Source organism: Ptiloglossa arizonensis, chromosome 1 (genome assembly GCF_051014685.1).
Source record: "Ptiloglossa arizonensis isolate GNS036 chromosome 1, iyPtiAriz1_principal, whole genome shotgun sequence".
NCBI lineage: Eukaryota > Metazoa > Arthropoda > Insecta > Hymenoptera > Colletidae > Ptiloglossa > Ptiloglossa arizonensis.
Genome location: NC_135048.1, coordinates 33,781,688 through 33,802,875, shown reverse-complemented (window position 1 = coordinate 33,802,875; position 21,188 = coordinate 33,781,688). Strand labels below are relative to the sequence as shown.

Here is a 21,188-nt window from a genome sequence, read left to right as displayed (position 1 = left end):
CGTACGACAGTGTGTTTTAATGTAACGTTTTTATGTAAAAATTATATTTTATTGTTCTCCATCGTGTGGTATCTTTCAAAACAGTCTCCAAAATGCACTCTTGGTTTTCGACTACATGTATCGCAAAAATAATTAGTTTAGTGTCTTCCGCCCTTAATCTCTCCGTTTGAACATACAGAACAATCTTTAATTTTTATACCTTCATAGTATCGCAATATATGCAGTTTTCCATTAAGGAAAATCATTAAGCCTTTTCTCTTTACTATATTTAGTTATCTCTAATAGGAGCATCGTATTGGTTCGTGAACAGATTCTTTAGACATTCAGGTTCGTTCGGAGAAAGTGTAAACTAATGCATAGTTGAATAAAGTACAAGATTGGTATGGTTCCTTGCTATGGTGGCTGAGAGCAGACATACGACCGCAGACGGTTAATAGAATGTTTATACGCTCTAAAAAAATCGTGTTTCATTTTCACGAAAAAAAACGATATGACTTTCCGAACAACCTAATACCATCGAAATCGTGATTAACCCTTGTTTATAGTCCAGATTTTTGATCTCGAGCAATTAAGCATTTTTTATCGGAAAATGATTCGATACGACAGCGATAAAAAAATGGGAATGTGAGGTAGTGTTTCGCATTCGAAGAACCTGTACGACATTTCAGAAGAATGCAATTGCATCGTTCGAAACGAGTCGTTTCGTAGTTGCGATTTAACGAACTTCTAGTTTCTTCTTGTTGATTCTTCGATTCCTCGAAACTTCGATCGAGTTTCAAAATTTACTTGAAATTTAACGCGATGTTAAGAATAAAAAGAATCGAGGGCGTGGAAATGATTTCGGTATCGGTGATTCTGACTTGTAGATACAAGGTTTGTAGATACAAGGAACAATATTGTTCATACAAATATTGTCTATGAGAATAGTCATTACTAATAGATTGTTAAATATGTATTACAGAACGATAAAACTTATCGAGCAAACTGGTACTATACTGTTCGATAAGTTTTATCGACAAAATGGGTAACTAATGATACACCGGTGGTTCAATGTTCAGTATTTTTATGTTTCGATAGGAATCTTTGCAAATGAATCCATGATACGAGTACCGTGGAATATGGTTTATAGAAAATTATTACGCAAACGAATGCACGACGACAGGTCTCAAGGATATATCCAGCTGAGTTTTCGCTATGACAATACGTATGCACTAATGATACACCGGTGGTTCAATGTTCAGTATTTTTATGTTTCGATAGGAATTTTTGCAAATGAATCCGTGATACGAGTACCGTGGAATATGGTTTATAGAAAATTATTACGCAAACGAATGCACGACGACAGGTCTCAAGGATATATCCAGCTGGGTTTTCGCTATGACAATACGTATGCACTAATGATACACCGGTGGTTCAATGTTCAGTATTTTTATGTTTCGAAGTGAATCTTTGCAAATGAATCCGTGATACGAGTACCGTGGAATATGGTTTATAGAAAATTGTTGCGCAAACGAATGCACGACGACAGGTCTCAAGGATATATCCAGCTGGGTTTCCGCGATGACAATACGTATGTACCAGAATACCTTGCGTAATCTGGTGAGGCTCATGTTCCGCGACTCGGTTGGTGAACACGTCGCGGGAGAGTTCGTCGTTCGAAAACGGATTGAATATTGTATCGAATTAACACGCGAGCAGCAGGAACGACCTGCGCGATCGATCACATCGAAATTTAACCCCGTAGGAGAAACCGTAGCGCCGCGAACTTGGGCGAACAGTTTGAAGTAAGCCAACGAACGATCGCCAAGCCGCGTTCGTACGATATTTTATATTCCGTTATTCGCGACGACTTCAAATAGAAATCGCTTGGTAGGAAAGTTGTCCAATTTACGCAAGACAATCCCGACGCACGAAACGCGAGAGTTCGTGTCGTTTGTAATAAAAAAAAAGGGGGAAAAAAAAATTGATTTCTCCGTTTCTTATTGGGACAACTCGAGGTCAAGGAACTCCAGTGACTAATTAGGAATGCGATCTCGGCGAGAAGGTGAAAGTCTCATACATACATATCGGAGAGAACGAAGAGAACGAAAGTTGTTGCCTTTTCAGAGAGACTCAAGGCTATCGTTACCAGTGACGATCGCGTCCCGTTGATGTTTATGCATCGATGTTTTCGCTACTAATAAATATACATGCAGTTGGACGAACGATTGCGCGCAGAATGTGCCTCGCACGTTGTTACCGGGAGATGCATCTTTCGAATCGCGTTGGGAGAAAAAAAAAAAAATGAAAACGAACGGAAAGGAATGAACGGGCCAATAGTTTCAGAAATCCGATCGTTAATTACCAAAATCGATCCGTCGAAGATCGATCGTACGTAAAAATCTCGTCTCGAGGTAAAATCTCCAGATGCAGAAGACACAGTGCGAAATTATCACCAAGATTGTTTCAAATCGTTGAAAAAATTGGTTGGAATAGACCGTGATTATCTCATATCCGCGATTAGTACGATGCGTTGGCAAGGCCGCGCCGCTGTAAAAACTCGATCGAAGAATCGTGTTAATCGAAACGGACGCTATTCGAGAAAAAAGAAAACTCGCGACACGTGAGGTCATCGAGATGCGATTCCCCGTTAAATTCGATACGAGATGTACGCGTACGTTCGACGTTTCTTTTCAAAGATGAACGATTATCGTCGACGATCGTCGTTTCGTCGAACGCTCGTGTTTGAATCCGGTTAAGAGAACGATCGCAATACGTTCCGGAAGATACGAATTGAAAGCGATACGGTCCGGCTGAAAAGAAGACGAACTCTCTCACCTGTTGCAGATGCCAAGTGTGCTGAAAGAAGCTCTTGAAGCACCTCATGCTGGATGGCATTCTTTCACCGTTAACGATCACCGCATTGTCACCGCGATCATCCAAGGAATTGTTCTTCTATCGCGACCCACTTTCTTTTATTTGCTTCGGATCTCGGGGATCGCCACGGATCGAAATCGGATGGTACTCGTTGCGATCGAACGGCTCACTTTCATCGAAGTTCGAAACTTCTTCACCGTTTCCTCGAAAATTTTCCCAATTTTCTTGCCCTCGGGACCTCAGATCCCGAACGATGTTGTCTTTTCGTTGCAAAGATTTTCCTTTTCGTACGGATGCTCGCGATTGCGCAAAAGAGACCACGGATGATGTGAACGCGCGTGCAAATCGCCGGGCTGTTAAATACGCGGACGAACGATACGACAATCGGAGACGGACGGTCACGGGACTGCAAGGTGCAGTTGCATCTATGCGACTGATCGCCAAGGCGAAAGTTTTGAAGCGTGCGCGACGGTACGCGGTCAATAACTAATGAAGTGCGAGTCGATAGCGAGACAGGGACTCCGCGTATGAACGCCTTCAACGCCTTCGACTGCTTAAACTTATCCCGCGTTACGCTTGTCCTCCCCGTGGCAGAGAAAGAAATGGTAAAATGTTCAACGACGTTGCTTTTCCAAATACCGTTTACAGACGTACAGGCTGATTCTAAAATCGGGGTCAACGCCGTGTCCCCACCGTGCTCTCCGCCAAGAAGAGATTACGATCGCGAGAGCTTCACGATACACGTCAGGTGCGAAGCGTATGGAACGATGATTTTCGAATAACAATTCTCAACGGATTTCGACGAAACGCAACTTTTTACCTTTTCTCGGGTGCTGCAGAAGCTTATGAAACTTTCTTCCTGGAGGAAACTATTAAATTAGATATTAATTACCGTGTAGTTTTACGTTACAAATGAGTAATCATTGTGTAAACTGTGTAACCGTTTGTATATATTTTCTTGTAAAGTTAAATGGCTGAAGAATATTCGTGTAACGCTAACGCGCTCGATTTGACGACGACGCCGTAGTGGCGTCAACGGTCGTTGCAGTGTTGACTCAAAGAAGAAACTTCGATTCGTTCCAATTTCTAGAGCCACCCTGTAGAATCCACTGCGACACCGGTGCACACACAGTTGAAACTTTTGTCGCGGGCATTTGCATCGCAAATGCCAAACTCTACAAAGTGCAGAACCAAATGTCAAGAGTACCTTGCATATTTTACACGCAATGACGCCGAGAGGTACGCGCGCATCAATTACATTCAAGGTGGTAAACGTTACAGTTTCGATGTTTGTTGAATTTTAATTGCGCACAATTCGGCCGTGAACTTGTCGCGTGGTTAGCCGTGGCTTTCTTTACAGCTTCGCGACATGCAACGGTACGATTCGAGTCGTTTGACATTTGCGAAGAGAGGCAACCGCATTCTACGCAGAGAGTTCCAAGATAATAGAGTAACGGGATCTCGAAATTTCTGCCGTGGCAAATGCCACGGTAAATTGAATGCCGCGAATGCGCGCCCCACATTTCTCATTGTACGTGATGATTTTATTACAATCGTTCACGCAAACAGTTGTGCGCTTACGTTACGCATTCGTTATTTTTTAACTTCGAACATAATCATCAAGCTACGAAATAAATAAATAAAGTGAAAATAAATAATTTAAATAGTTTCGCGTACGACGTTCATCGAGTATCTACTTTTTGATCGCGAAGTCGTTGAACGAAGGCTCGGTTATCTCGGTTTCGTTTCGAAATTCCGCCTTGTCTATCTGCGATTGGGGACTTCCGGTGGTTCGTAACCAATGTTTCCTGCAACGAAAGTGTATTGTATTAGAATCGCGATCAATTACACCTGACGTCATTTCTCAACCCGATTATACATCGTTGTTCGATTTTATTAATGCGTATATTACGATAAACTCACATTTCTTCCACTCTATTTTTTTCTCCTTCCAGACGGCCGACAACCGAGCCTTTATCGGTATTCATACACCATCCCTTTAAACCCAATTCTTTGCCACGGCTTTGGGTGTACTGTATTATCCACAATACGTTAAAGAAATTAGATCGGATACAACAAATATTCGGGAAATATTACTGACGTTTCTCAGATTATTTTTACGCAGTAGTAGGAAACTAATTTACCAATACATATTCAAGTATCCAATTTAATAGTAAATATTCTTGAGCATTTAATGCAAATAGAAAATTTTTTGGTTAATTATATTATTTTAAAAAGGAAATGAATTTTATTTACCAGCTTAGATTTTGGAAACTAGTTTATTTCTTAATTACGAATAGAGCAGATGTCGATAACTGCGCAGTAATATTTATGTCTGTCAGATGTCACTTCGATATCGAATAGACTCCACGAAACTTGTAACTCCTCGTACTTCAAGTTGTGTATTTAATATTTATTCTTGACTGTGTTACTTACCTTTCTGAAGAAGACACCTTTAAGAAACAGAATTGACGATTAAAATCGTTGGGTTTTTATTTCAATAAAAATGATCGCTTGCCTTGTACTCTTCCAAATACTTCGAAGTCGACACCGATTAACTTTGACATTGTTGAATTCGTGTCTTGCGACGTTACTTCTGGCAACGATGACGATACAACGAGGAAACAGAGAACAATTTTAAGGTATTGCTCGATTAACATTTGATCACTATTCGACGAAAAGCATGAATATGTTTCGGTCGATTTTCGATAGTTAACTAGATGTCGCCCGTCGAGTTACAGGGATGCTAGGTTTCCTGCTACCGCGCAACGATTGGCTAGAGCTCCTTTTATATCAATGGAGGGAAAGCGTTCAAGTTTGGTGGGGGGTTGTGTTGTTAACAGCACGACGCGTTGTTAAATTATAACATAACCTTAATAACGTGACCATAGCCATAATCTAACCATACAATGTTAATTTGAATATCTTTCCAACATTGTTATTCACGAGAAATTTTGTTTTTACTTTTTACTTTCACCTCACCGAACTTCGAATCGTATAGAAATGACCGAACACGTGGTGTCGGCATTGCGTTCAGACAACTTACACCACTCCGCATGGTTTTTTCTCTACTACTCTCGCACCAGCCAATAACATGAAAGCTGAGTCAGAGCGGTAGCAGGAAACCTGGCATCCCTGCGAGGTTATATCAGCTATTCCGGCTAGTTAGTACCGGTATCCTTGGAAACTATTCTCGGTGCGTTTCAAAGAGAATTAAATCCAATTTAGGTTTTGAGTGGGGTTAATAGATCGAGCTTACGTTTTCTAATATACGCTATGTGAAACTCAAATCAACTTAAATTTACATTAAGAGTGCTGTACGTACAAAAAAAGAGAAAAATATGTTATTTCTTTGATCAATATTTTTATTATAGATAACGTAGAATTTAATTTTGTACGAATTTAATATGTTCTTACTAATTTAATGTGACCAGATTCATATATTATATACAGTACCGAACTTAAACAATCAATTCTTTTGCATAATACTAAGAATTGTTGAAAAAAACATCTTATTTCAAATATTTTACAAGTAGACGGTAATTGCGGTATATACTCGCAGTTACCTGTCAGTCACTGTAACGGTAGTTCGTACAGTTCAATACAGATAGCAGCAATTGTTAGTTTTTATTATACCTAATAAATCGTAGACAATAAAGTGTGCAAACATAATTCATATTTATTTAAAGAAGAAATAATCATGAATATTTTTGTTTCGTTTTATGTATTTAAAGAAATCTAGTTTGACTTTATCGTTTTAATTCAAGTTCGTTAAAAAGAATGAGACATTTTCCGGAATACGCAATAATTGATTTTATATTTAATAGCTTTTTGGAAGAGTGGAATCTTTCGATTCATCGTGTAGTGCATTGAATTTTTGTAAATTTTTCGCGTTACAGCGAATACAATAATTAGAGCTGAACAAACTTTTTACATCAGCTTTTTTTTTTCGTTACTATTCTGTACAATTCGTAATTCATAATACGTAACATAATTTTCTATATTTTGAAAATTAAATCGTCCGTCTAACAATTATAGCGTCAATATATTACAATACCGATTGCACGATAATTAATCGAGTTGCTTATTAAATACGCGCAAGAATGGATAAATCGTCCGCGGGCGCGGCAAACCATTTGTTTCGATTTAAAAATCAAATTCCGTTCGCACATGCCTGTCACTAATCGTGATTACGTATCCGCGTCGGTATTGGTCGATGTTCCGAAGCGCGCGCACGAACGTACCAGCAAAAAAGTCGCGAAGTACAGAGCCGTATAAGTCGTCCCCACCGCGGCCACCACGGCCAGTCAGTCTCAGGCCACGGTTAATACGTGTCGGTTGTTTATGCGCTCTTTTTCATTCGTGCACGCGATTATCCTTGACGAAACGCCGCGAAAGCTTGCACAGAGTACCAGCCGGGTAATCGATCTATCCCAACCAAGTCAGTATGTATCGCGTACCTCGTTTCTTCGATCTTTAAAACTCATTCGGAACACTGGCATCGCGCTTCGTTCACGATTCCCCGCTATGGTAGACGATCGTGTAAAGTCGAATGCGCGTCGTTTGAACGAAAACATCCGCGACGTTTGATCGACACAAAGTTGCTTCGTTGATCGCTGGCTTCGACGCAAGGTAAACCTTTCGCGAACGGTGTGCGATTAATTCGCACGTTAGTACGTACCACGGGAGTCGGTCGATGAGGTTAGGGTGGCGTAGTATTTGGGTGACGAAAATTCGGATACGCGATGCGGCTCTGACAGTTCGTCTTATCGTCGCTACTGCATCGTTGTTGACGCGTCGCCCGACGAAACGCTGTGTGCAGTGCTCGAGGGCAACACGGCCGGTGGCGGCGACTTTGACAGCGCACCGTTAGAAGTGAGGTTAATACGCGGGAGGTGGTGTCGTCGTTGTGCGTGTGCGTGCTGTGCACGGAGGACAACACGGCGATAATACGATGACGGCAATGTTAGTGTCCGTGGCAGAGCTGTCGAACATTTTCTTCGTGCTCGCAGTCTCGATATGCTTCTGCGGGGTCTTCCTGTTCATCATCAGGTATTTATGGCTTTTTCTCCGATTTAACGCGTGTCCTTAACCCCTTGGCGTTAACAGAAGGATCGTGCGCGGTGGACTGTTTTTTTTTTTTTCAAAGAAAAAAAAAAATTAGATCGGTATCGCGTTATCAAGGCGTCGAATAAATTGCGAGATATTTAACGATAAAGATCCCGATTCACGAGTCGATGCCACAAGTACTGTTGACATTACGGTTTATTTCTGTGATAGTCGATTACTTAGTGGGTACGACCGTAGCTTTGTAATCTCGCGACTCGAGTTCGAGTCCCTTTTTACATAAGTTTCTTTTTTTTTCTCGTACTCGGGACGAACGTGCCCAAGGAATATTAGTCGTTTATTTTTAAGCTTATTTTCTATTCATCGACTCTTTTGTACTCGTCGATTCGTTATTCGTAGACCATTCACGGACAAAATACTAACAACGATGTTCGTACTTTTTTTAAAAGAAAAAGTCTTTACGTAAATTCCCTTGTAAGCATTTTAAGCGTCTTTCGGGTTGAAATTTATTCGATCAGGTCGCGCAGATACTTTCAGATATCCGTGAACATCTTGCGAAAGTAGCCTAGCGGAAGTTGAAGTTTTTACACGATTCACGTACACCGTATTACCATAAATGTAATTACTTTAACACTTTAAACATTCAAAAAGGTATTGACACCGATGTAAAATAACAATTGTTTGAGAAGATAGTTAAATATTCTTCAATTAATGGAGAGTCAATAACACTTTAACGAGTCTGGGTAGTTGAACATGTTGGTAGCTTGCAAAAATGCTGACGTATAGGATATCCTACTACAAACGTGTATTTTTAAATTCGTTTAACTACCAAAGTATTCAATTTATAGTGTTTGAACTGCTACATCGCGTGTACGTCTCGACGCCTCGAATGTAAACAAATAATAGACCGTGTTTTAACGAGTACTTTAAAAGCTCGGTACACGTCTCGGGAACTTTCAATTTTACGATAGGTACGCTGTAATACTTTTCTTCTGGAAACTGATCACTGTGTGAAATTTTGCCATAAAAAGCTGAAGACTCTGTTTAAAGAAAAGAAATTGACCTTCGTGTCTCCTCTGTACCCTCACTCGTAAGAGTACTTTAAAATAAACTATCGATATCTCTCGAACTCGTGCAATCTTTGATAGCTTCTTTCTGTTATGCAGAATAGCGAAGATACAAAGTTGACCCGTTTCCGGAGATACGCGTCGTATAATGCAGCTGTACGTAAGAACGAAAGATGCAATATTCTTTGCGTCTGTTGTTCACTGTTTTCACTCGAGAAAATTCAACGGAGGGTTGACAACCACCATCCCCCAAACGCTTCTCGTTTCCGATAGAAGGGCTCTGTAAAGTTCAAACATGTTCAACTCGCTCGGTTCGGTCTTTCGAAATAGGTCGACGCACTCTCGGTGATGTTTCATTGCACCGTAGGTGCAACAAAAACGCAGCCTCGCTTTGTGGTCGCGCATCGGAATTATCTATCCGTGGTGCGAATTGTAAAGTAAACAGCCGAGCACGGTGGATGTCAATAAAGACGTAAAAACCGTGTCTCGGCCGAGTCTTCGAATCGGTCCTCTCTTTTATTGCACCGTAAAATGGTTCTGGGAGTCAATAACAACATTTGCGAAAAGATTAGCAGTACTTCCGAAAAATGACTAGCGTTTTCAATTGCTGTATCGCGGAGTGATATTCGATAGTGTAACAAGCGTCAACCATTGGATTCGTTTTTCGCGCGCTTTTTCCAAACTTTTCATTTAAATATTCACCACGATTTAAATAAAATACTCTTGTTTTTAATTATCGAAGACGCGATAAAATATTGGGTTATTTGGAAAGTCATTTCGTTTTTTCTTTTTTTCTTGGTGAAAATGAAACACAATTTTCTTAGAGTGTATAAACATTTTATTGAATTATATAGTTTCCATTTTGGAAAACGAAACGACTTTCCGAACAAACTAATACATGAAATTTCGAAGACCCAACACAAACGGACGAAACGAATTCTCCTGTTTGCATCGATGGTTGAAAATATTTCAAGGTCGACTTCATTTTTTGAATAATGTTATCCGTTACGGATCAACTTATTCGTTTCGAGGTGAAATTTACCGGTGGAACAACAGGTATCGTTTAAAAAATTTTTATATCAACTTGTAAACTTTTCACTTGTGTCTCGGTAGAAGTATTTTTTTGAATAATGTTATCCGTGACGGATCAACTTATTTGTTTCGAGGTGAAATTTACCGGTGGAACAACAGGTATCGTTTAAAAAATTTTTATATCAACTTGTAACTTTTCACTTGTGTCTCGGTAAAAGTATTTTTTTTAACAATGTTATGAATAATCTGAAACATTACCAACCGATGGAATAACAGGTATCGTTTAAAAAATTTTTATATCAACTTGTAAACTTTTCACTTGTGTCTCTGTAGAAGTATTTTTTTGAACAATGTTATCTATGACGGATCAACTTATTCATTTCGAGGTGAAATTTACCGGTGGATAACAAGTATCGTTTAATAAAATTTTTACATCAACTTGTAACTTTTCACTTATGTCTCGGTAGAAGTGTGTCACAGTAAACCGGTGCATCGCGGAATAGAAACTTTGAACCAGTCGCTGTCCTATGTTGACATAGGTGACAATTCCATCGGTAAATTTCACGACAGTGTCGCACGAAAGATCGACGAGATATCGAATTCGTCTTGCGAGGTAAACTCGTTTAAGAAAACACATTTTGGAAGTAACTCAACGTCTTGATTTCAAAGGACGTATAGATTGAACAGATTGGCTGAAAGGAGAAGAAAAATACACGGAGAAATAGGCTGTTGATTGGCTCGTTTGAGACGACGAGCGAGCTTTGAGAGTAGGGTAATTGTTAAAAATGTTGTCCGAGAGATTCGTGACAAGGAAGTCCTACTTCGAGGCTGGAGACCGCCGAGATGTGTTTATCGTGTTACAGCGGTGGCAAGAAGTTGACGAGTTCGATCATTATCTACCGCAAGGTAGTTCCTCGTGGTGCTTATTAACTGCGTCACATTTTTGACGACGAACACTCGCCGAATCGGGTGTTTATCAGATCCTTTTATAAATAATGCGACGAGGAGGACTCCGTAGATCGTACCATAAGATATCGTCTCGCGGCATTCAAATCACTCGACGACGTCGCGTTTTCCACCCTTTTCTGTACAACCTTATAGAAAAGAAAATGTAACCAGTCGGAATTTATCGTTTTGGTTCGATTGTACCGATTAATTCCAACCAACATCCTGTTGAGTGTTTTTTGTACCTGTTGAAATCAGGTCTGGGTTACACGAATACTCGATATCGGAACACTCGGTGCGTCTTGATCGAATATCTCGGGGTCCAATTAAAGTAATCTTCTACCATAATACAACGCCGATGAACGAATTCGAGTAGGTAATTTCGTACTTATACGCGATCGTTGTATGTGCATCAACATTGCTTATTTGCATTCAAGATTGAGAAGTTTGTATTCGAGCGGATACAGTTCGATTACATTGATCGAAAAAATGTACACGATTCTTTCGTTTTCATCGGTCCGTTACTTGGCTGAAAATTAAGAGGACTGTTTTAATTAAGTGGACAAAGTATCGCGGAAACGAAGCACAGGTTTCGACCGTAAAAGTTTTCAGTTCCGGCTAACACTCGAACTGTTAAGTATGTAATGTACGTTGAAGCAATTATGCATATGCAGGCTTAATGCGTTTAAGAATAATTGCGATTCCAGTTCACGTGTGTGTAGCTTGCAATTCCAAGTCCGTTCGGCAGCTGGAATCTCCGCTTATTTCTAAATCAGACGGAGTCGTTGAATCACCGTCACGGGTTTGTCGTTGCATGGTGAGCAGCCATTGCGCATTTATCAATACAGATAACACGACGAGACATTAATGGGACACGCGATAGTTTCGACATTACTGTTATGTACCAGCTTGTTCAATAAGTTTCGACGTTCGATTAAATTTATTGAACAGTACTACATTGAACAGTACTATATTGAACAGTACTACATTGAACAGTACTATATTGAACAGTACTACATTGGACAGTACTATATTGAATAGTATTAAATTGAACAGTAATATATTGAACAGTACTAAATTGAAGAGTACTACATTGAACAGTATAGTACTAGGTTGCTCAATAAATTTCGTCGTTTGATTAAATTTATTGAACGGTACTCAATTGAACAGTACTACACTGAACAGTACTACATTGGACAGTACTACATTGGACAGTACTACATTGGACAGTACTATATTGAACAGTACTACATTGGACATTACTATATTGAACAGTACTAAATTGAAGAGTACTACATTGAACAGTATAGTACCAGGTTGCTCAATAAATTTCGTCGTTTGATTAAATTTATTGAACGGTACTCAATTGAACAGTACTACACTGAACAGTACTACATTGGACAGTACTATAATGAACAGTACTACATTGGACAGTACTATATTGAACAGTACTATATTGAAGAGTACTACATTGAACAGTATAATACTAGGTTGCTCAATAAGTTTCGTCGTTCGATAAAACTTATTGAACAGTACTAAATTGAACAGTACTATATTGAACAGTGCTACACTGAACAGTACTAAATTGAAGAGTACTAAATTGAAAAATACTACATTGAACAGTACTACATTGAACAGTACTATATTGAACAGTACTACATTGAACAATACTACATTGAACAGTACTTCTATCGAACGATAAAACTTATTCAACAACCTATTATTACGCTCGCTCGATTCGCGTTCTCGCTGCGATAGTCTCCTTTCCCCAATTTCTTTTTTTCTTTTTTTTTTCCTTATCGTTGATAAAAAATCGCGATACAAGCGGTGCGTATCGATAACAGGTCGCGTTATCCTCTGGAATATAACGTGAACGTAAATGTCTCCCCCCTAGTTTTCTGCGATAGCGGCGCAATTTACTTAACGATTCGAGCTTCGTGGACACTATTAGTCAGAGTTCCTGCCAGTGTCAACACGACGGTAATTGTCTTCAATTGAATGAGGTCGAGAGACCCTTACTTCTTCCATTCCCCGTTTACGATTCCTGAAAACAATTGACGAGTTACCCTATTTATTCATATATTCAACGATCGGCGTGCACGGGTTACTCAACATTGTATCCGTGGCTTCGAATCTCAGTTCAAGTTTCAGTTTTACAAACGCACGGTACGATTTGTCCAGTAGGAAAATTTTCAAGTGGTTGGTTTTTGTTTTTTTTTTAAATCGAAAGTGACGGAAGTCTCCGAAGCACAGATTCTAGTTTTACAAACTGTTAACACACTTCGCGGAGAAGGCACGGATTCGCTTGTTTAAAAAGAGAAAGCCACCGTGGACTGAAAACGAAAATCCACGCATGTTTCGCTCCGTATTTCGGAACCAGTCGAAAAAGTAGAATTCGAAGTTGTACAGGGTTGCGAGAGAAACACTCCTCGCCTCGTCCTTTCACGGACAATTTTACATCCGGAACGTGTATCCAACAAACATTTCTTTCCGATCGCCAGATTCTTTCGCGAAATTTCTTTTGTTTCTGTGCATTCTATCCGATCCGAGAAGAAAATTCGAGGATGGAGCACGCATTGAGAAGCAACCGGTTTCTCTCGTGAAATGTTGGAAAGGTTGGTCAATTGGGTCGCGTAAAATTGCTTCTGAGAGCAAAACGCTTCTCCGGTTGTTCGTAGTATTAAGATCAAGGTGAATCTTGTTACGATTTTCGAACAAAAATTTCTTTCCATTGAGTTCAAGTGTCCGGATCTGTCCGTGAAAGCGGTCGACGAGTATCTTCTTTCTTTTTTTTTTTTTTCTTTCTTTTTCTTCTTCCTTTTTTTTATATCCTGTGGTTGAAAAATCGCCGCCGGGCAACCGTCACTCGCCAGGAATATTCCGATCCTACGCGTCCGTGAAAGGTTAACACGCAGAGATTCATTGTCGGGACTCGTTGCGTTCTATTCTCGTGGCTTGGCGAATAATTTGCAACGCGCCACGATGTTGCGATACCTGCACGCGTCCTCATGGCCGCGGGGTTATTGGCAGTCAAATAATGCGCGCGGTCGTTCGCACCTTGATTCATTCAAAAGGATGAACACCGCGGAGAGTTCGCTAATTCGATTAAGCACGGATGGACGTGCAAGCAGCTCCGATTTCCTCGATATAAAATAAACGTACGCGTCCTTAGTGCGTGTGCTTAGCCACGACTCGACGACCAGGAACGAACGAAACCGAAGGATCGGTGTTAATGATAAATCTATCGACAGATTGGTGTATTGAGGTGCTCCTTGTATATCTTCTAGGAATATCGACGATCGAGGAACAGGAGAAACTTGTGAAATTAATTATGCGTGTTGAATAGAAAAAAAACATGTCTTTTGAAAATATGCTTTGGAATTTAAAGTAAATTTCTTTGTAAAAGCAGTCGCGACTGGTCGTTTCGACCGATTGGTAAATCTAGCGGTGAAGATTGCGATAGAAGATTTAACGACCGAAAGAAAAATATATATACACGGTTATCGAGTCTCGATCTGCTATTAAATCCAACGTCGATGCTGCACGAATCGAGGAGTCCTTGGTCGTTTGATTTCCTCCGGCGTTATCAGGAAAAAAAATAATAGACTCGCAGCGTGTTGTTGTTCTCGGTGGGTATGTCGAAGATAATGACACCATACGGAGAAAAGATGCTACGCGCGAATAAGAATCGTTGCGTAAATGGAAATATCGAAAACCGAACCGGCGATAAATGCGTTTAACACGATAATATTGCCGTTATTCGAGAGAATAATAATAAAAAAAAAAAGAAAAGTCGTATACTATCTCGAGACCGAACGAAAACGGGCGCAAGGACTGCAGAACGGTATTAGCTTTATTACGAAACTCGTTTGAGCAATATGAACGAGCGAATATAGTAGGATTTTTGAAATCGGCGTTTTCACCTGGTCCCGCGAGCTTTCGCAACGAGCGTCGAAGACAAAGAGATAAAAAATTTATGTAGAAATCGACGCGAAGGTACACAGTGGAACGACTCTGGGGCATTTTTCTTTCGAAAACACTGACGAGTGTTCCGTTGCACTTGGCGCGCGTTGCGTGCAATGGTGTACGAGTTATTCGAGTAGCCCGCCCGGTGTTTCGAATCGAATTCGAAGGTAGCTCGATCGGTCGACCGATTCGGAGGAAATTCGCGTGGATCGATTCTATACCACCTAGCAACTTTCTCGAGACTGTTTCTTTCTTTTTTTCTTCGAATACCACGACAGAGCTCCAGTTCTGTCTCTCATCGAGGAAGTACGGTCGCGAGGAAAGGATGAGAAATGTTACGAACCAGTCTCGATACGTGAATTTCGAACCCGTTACTCAGTACGTGGCGATAAAAAAAATTGCTTTACTGTTACCTCTTGGGGCCACCTAATCGTCTTGAACTCGCGCGAGACGTTGCATGCCTGCACGCCGGATGTTCTCATCCGTGTGGAGCAAAGTTATTTTTAAGAGGGAATATCGTATTTCCAAGAACCAACGAAATTATAATTATTATTATTATTTCTTAAATTATTATTAGTTACTATTATTATTCCACCATAAATGTACAAACGATTCGATCGCACGCTGTGGAGTACCGTTTCGCTTTGAAACTTTTATCCCCGTTCCGGGATCAACGGATCCGTTTAATGGCGAATTGTTTGAACCGTTTGTGCATTATTGGCGACAACTTGTTACAATTACCGTTCACCGTTCCCAATTTTTCCCTTTGTCGAGTATTAAAACGTTCCACCATCCTCTACCTTACAGCGATAACTCGTTACTTGTCTCGTCGGCGCACACAAAGCGTACCGAATCGGGTCGAGCGATTTGTAACGCGGCGAAAAAACAGTCGAGGATTTGATTAAAAAATAGGGTACAATTCCTTTGTGCAGGAACATGATCGTACTTCGTATTCACGGCGACGAATTGATGTTCGGCGGGAGTGGAAGCGTAATGACACATTCGCCACGCATACCTCAGATGGAGATGATGAAGGTCCACATTCCCTTCACCTTCAAGCTTCATGAAAGTTTCAAGAGCACTTACGCCGGTGAGTCAAGTTAACGCACACACCCTGCTGATGCTGCTGCTGCTGCTTCTTCTCTTCTTTAACTTTCTTTTTCCTTCGCTTTTACTACTCAATGAGATGCCCGAAGAAATCGCAAGCGATTCTTTGGGATTATTAACACGACCAGGGCATTGAGAAACTGCTGGCTACACGGGACGTTCGAGGATCGAGAATATCGAAAAAGGTGTCTCGGTGCTTCGAACAATTCGATTGTTCCAGCTACGCGACCGACTCGAGTCTTCCAAATTCACGATAAATCGGTTGTACGTTAATCGTGGATCGTTTATATTTTAATAAGTTGCTCGATAACTCTCGAAGAATGCGATGAAAAAGAAAACTATCAGGTTCGTCGTTTTATTTCTCTAAAGATGATACTATTGTTTGATTTACATGTGTAAAGTTTCGTGTATTTGTTTCGTATATTTACAGTTGCTCAAAGTTTAAGTGTCGTGGTGTTTTTTTACAATGGAAAAAAAGACAAAACTTATTGAACAACAAGGAAGGTAACCAAATAACTTGGTAACCTTTGTTTCTCGGACTGTTCAATATTCTCGTGTAAAGTTTCGTGTATTTATTTCATATATTTACAGTTGCTCAAAGTTTAAGTATCGTAGTATTTTTTTACAATGGAAAAAACGACAAAACTTACTGAACAACAAGGAAGGCTTGGCAACCTTTGTTTCTTGGACAGTTCGATACTCTCGTGCGATTAAAATCTCGATAAATAGTCCCTCCTCGTTAAAAGCATTAGGGAAACCTCGTTAAAAGCATTAGGGAAATCTTATTAAAAGAAAATGAAAATCGCTTTTCAAGATCAGACTAAGATCGTATCTCGCGCGATTAGTGTACAAACGCGCGAACCTGTTTTGCCTTCGTTTCGTTTAATTTTCATACAATTAGTATTCGTTGACGTTTAAAACGTCGTCGAAATTTTCACGCATCGTTTGGAGCGGGTAACGATACAAATTGTCCCTGAAGAAGATGGTGTTCTCGAGGCGAGCGATTTCGGGTGTTAAAGTGGAGTAAGAAAATAAGAATCTCGATTGTTGGAAATTTCTTTTGCAGCTATAAGAAGAATGTAACATTACACGATCCATTGAACGTTAATTTTTATAAACGTGCATTTTACGCTCGTAATTATCCAACTTGTATTTTACTCCATTTTATATCTCGATCGTTCTACGGGATATCGGTCGTTCACGTAGACACCATACTGTAACAGATTGTTCAATAAGTTTTGTCGTTTTTTCCATCGTAAAGAAATATTGGGTTGTTCGAAGAGTCATTTCGTTTTTTATGGTGAAAATGAAACACGATTTTTTTAGAATGTATAAACATTCTATTAAATTATACATTCTCCGTTTTTGAAAACGAAACGACTTTCCGGACAACCCGATACCACGACACTTCGACTTTGAACGATTGTAAATATACGAACGAGAATCTACGCGAAACTTCGCACACGTTCATCGAACAGTAGTACCGTTTCTAGAAAAATAAAACGAGAGGAAGCTGATAGCTCAATTTCTTATCGTACGACGAAACTTATCGAGCAAGCCGGCATAAAGAGCGGAACCGAGGGGTCTGGGCTGTTCTCGTTCGCGCCTTACACCGCGGACAATTTTTAAGTGTTCCACACGGTTCAAGTTCTGTTTCTCCGAGAATACGTGGGGTTCTGTTTCGCAAGTCGCCTGCGGGTTAATTAACTTAAAAGAGCAGAACCCGTACGTTCGACCGGGCCGAAAGTGGGTTACAGACACGCGTAAGGAGAAAAAAAACGACGGGGCTCGCTCCCCTCCCCTCCCTGTCCCCCGTCGTGTCCGCTATCCTCGTATGTAATTGGTATGCAGGTGTGAAAGCACCTGAAGTTACGAAACGTTACCTTGACCGCTTGGCCAGGTCATTGTGAGTCATTTAACCTGCGGAGACGACGACAATCGTCGCCCGGATAGCGTGTATCATCTCGAGCTACAGTGGTCTTGCGCGGTGATTTTTTTTTATCTCTCGTTAATTCACCGCGCGTATTTCTCTATCGTCTGGAGTTGTACATCAAAGTGACGATTCGTCGCCACAGGGACGAGAGAATTTATTTACCGCGTATTCGTCCCACGACGATCGCGAGGACGAATTTTTGATCGACTCGTGGATCACTTCCTAACCGTATTGAAATTCTATCGGGTTGTTCGGAAAGTCGTTTCGTTTTCCAAAATGGAGAATATATTATTTAACCGTTCGCACTCGAGGCTTCTTTGCTACCAGACACCGACGCCTCGAGAAAATTCTCTAAGTCGTGAAATTAATTTAGAATGGAACATTTTTGTATACTTCGGGTACACACGTTTACGCTCTACGAGAACGTAATATTTCAATTCCAATTTGAATTCCAAATCATCAAGTTTTCCAAGGGTTAATCCTTTGCACTCGAAGTTTCTTTGCTATCAGAAACCGACGCCTCGAGAAAATTCTCCAAGTCGTAAAATTAACCTGTAATTGAACATTTTTGTATACTTCGCATACACGCGTTTATTCTCTACGAGAACGTAATATTTCAATTCCAATTTGAATTCCCAAACCACCAAGTTTTCCCGGATCGATAATAGTACATTGAATTAGCTGGCGACCGAGTGTAATATTTCAATTCCAATTTGAATTCCAAACCACCAAGTTTTCCAAGGGTTAATCCTTTGCACTCGAAGTTTCTTTGCTATCAGAAACCGACGCCTCGAGAAAATTCTCTAAGTCGTGAAATTAATTTAGAATGGAACATTTTTGTATACTTCGCGTACACGCGTTTACGCTCTACGAGAACGTAATATTTCAATTCCAATTTGAATTCCCAAACCACCAAGTTTTCCCGGATCGATAATAGTACACTGAATTAGGTGGCAACCGAGGATCTCCTCTCGAGTGCAAAGGGTTAGTAAAATGTTTATACACTGTACAAAAATTGTGTTCTATTTTTACCAAAAAAATAACGTGATGACTAACTGAACAACCCAATAGAACAGGGTTGGAAGCTTTTCGCGACCAAGTGGACACGATGTAGAATCACGAACGAAGTTAGAAGAAATTTCGAGTTTAGAATAAAAACGACGAAACGGAAGAAATATTCCTACCGGAACATAGCTCAAATTGAACAGGGTTGGAAGCTTTTTGCGACCAAGTAGACGCGATGTAGAATCAACGAACGAAATTCGTTCGAGTTTAGAATAAAAACGACGAAACGGAAGATATATTCTTACTGGAATATAGTTCACCCAAACAACCAAATTGAACAGGGTTGGAAGCTTTTCGCGACCAGGTAGACGCGATGTAGAATCAACTAACGAAACGTAGAATAAAAACAATGAAACGAAAGAAATATTCTTACCGGAACATAGCTTACCCGAACAACCAAATTGAACAGGGTTGGAATCTTCTCGCGACCAAGTAGACGCGACATAGAATCAACGAACGAAACGTAGAATAAAAACAATGAAACAGAAGAAATATTCTTACCGGAACATACTCGTAGCTCACCGAAGTTTCTAAAGTATCGTGCACTCTGAACCTTAGCTCCGATTAGTCGTAACTATACGATTATTTCGAGGACTAATACGAAAGGGGAGCAAAGAACGATAACTAGGTCCACTACGTCCACGATTCGCGTGTCGATCAACGATCGATGTTAATCAACAATCGTAATTCCACTCGAGTAAACGTCCCGTGTGCTCCGAGATGTCTCGTCTGGAAAGACATCATCCCGTGCACCGAACTCGCGTCACGGTAGAAAGCCTTTTGTGTCCCGCGATACGTTCCACTGGGCGTGGGCTAAAATTTACTAGCGCAATTTCCATCGATTATTCGTGCGGATGAGGACAATCAGTATGCAATCAACCGCGATAATGTATGCCGGCAAAAACACAGGAGGTTCGTCGGTGGAACGCGAGCCGGTCACGTTCGCGCGGTCGCTGATTTATGCACGACGCCCGATGACCCTCGATAAATTCATTAAACCGTGATTCGTGGGATCGCGGGCATGTTTATTACACGCGCAGCCAGATCCTACAGCCTTGCGGATCCGCCTTGTACTTTATACGATCCGCGGTGCACGTCGACCAACGCGACGACACGGTGGAGCTAGCACGTGTTACCCTCCCCGTTGAACCGATTCGATCACACGCTCGACGAATCGCGCGCTAATGAAAACGAACAATCGATCGGGACCAACGACGGAAATTTGTCTCGGTGATGTTTCCGATGACGGGACGAAGTTCGCGAAATCGTGCCGGGAGGGTACGCGGAGCATCCGATTGTTCGAAATTCGAAATCGACAACAATCGTGGGGGAGTCGCGATTGTTGATTCACTTCGTTGATTCGCTGTGAGAACGATTGATTTCGAGTTTATGTACGCAAAACTATGTACGCGAATTCGTACGAAATTTAACGATTCTTGAGAAACGAAACGAAAATAATACACTGCTCGAAGAGGTGATGAATGATAACGCGATACTTTTCGAGTCGGTTTGACAAATAAGTTTGCTCGCTTTTTAGAAATTATTCGATCGGTTGTACCGTTTATCTCGTTCCTCGGGGGGAAAAATTTCTATTAGCTATTTATAGTCCACGAGTAAAATAAACTTTGTCCGGTGATAATGCGAAATTATTTTGGTATCGTTAACGGACTATCGGGATGCAAAACGTGGCAGTAATCTTACGTGCGATTTCGAATTCGTGGTAAAAACTTGTTTCATTCCTCGCATCCCTGATGAATAAAACAGCACGGTTCGTGAAAATAAACTATTACCGTCCGGTGGAAAAATGTAGGAATAAATCTTACGTTTATCGTTGTTTGATGTTCGATTAATACCTGGATACAGTTTCAGTTAGCTAACGTTACGATGTAACAATATTTGTAATACTCAGGGTTTCTCTCTACCGTTCGTATAAACAACAGTATGTAAATTGTATCCAGTTACTTGTTTTGCATTTACGGCGCAACACTGTTGCGAGTGAGAATTATCTTCGTAGAGATACTATGAATTCTTTTTCTCGAAGGCATGAATTATTTGTACAGCGCGCGAGAACGAATCCAGATCGCGTATCGTTGTACGTGTACCTGTAACGTTTTTCCCTGCAATCAGGTTCAATGTCGCGGATGATACAC

At 40.7% G+C, this 21,188-nt stretch overlaps 2 protein-coding genes across 2 annotated transcripts in view; one reads left to right on the top strand and one right to left on the bottom strand.

The window, feature by feature from the left end:
• Window positions 1-3,785: 3,785 nt before the first annotated feature.
• On the bottom strand, window positions 3,786-5,893 carry LOC143146115 (acylphosphatase-1). The gene is made up of 4 exons (XM_076310161.1): window positions 5,375-5,893; window positions 5,293-5,309; window positions 4,780-4,889; window positions 3,786-4,664 (listed from the first exon to the last, which is right to left on the bottom strand). The coding sequence occupies exons 1-4, from the start codon at window positions 5,514-5,516 to the stop codon at window positions 4,550-4,552; spliced, it is 384 nt and encodes a 127-aa protein (XP_076166276.1). The 5' UTR covers window positions 5,517-5,893; the 3' UTR covers window positions 3,786-4,549.
• Window positions 5,894-7,085: 1,192 nt separating this feature from the next.
• LOC143145069 (cell growth regulator with RING finger domain protein 1) overlaps window positions 7,086-21,188 on the top strand; it is a 36,931-nt gene continuing 22,828 nt past the window's right edge. Inside the window, exons 1-2 of the mRNA XM_076308091.1 lie at window positions 7,086-7,908; window positions 15,866-16,023. Coding sequence (XP_076164206.1) covers window positions 7,811-7,908; window positions 15,866-16,023 — 256 coding nt within the window. The 5' untranslated portion in view covers window positions 7,086-7,810. The remainder of the gene's footprint in view (window positions 7,909-15,865; window positions 16,024-21,188) is intronic.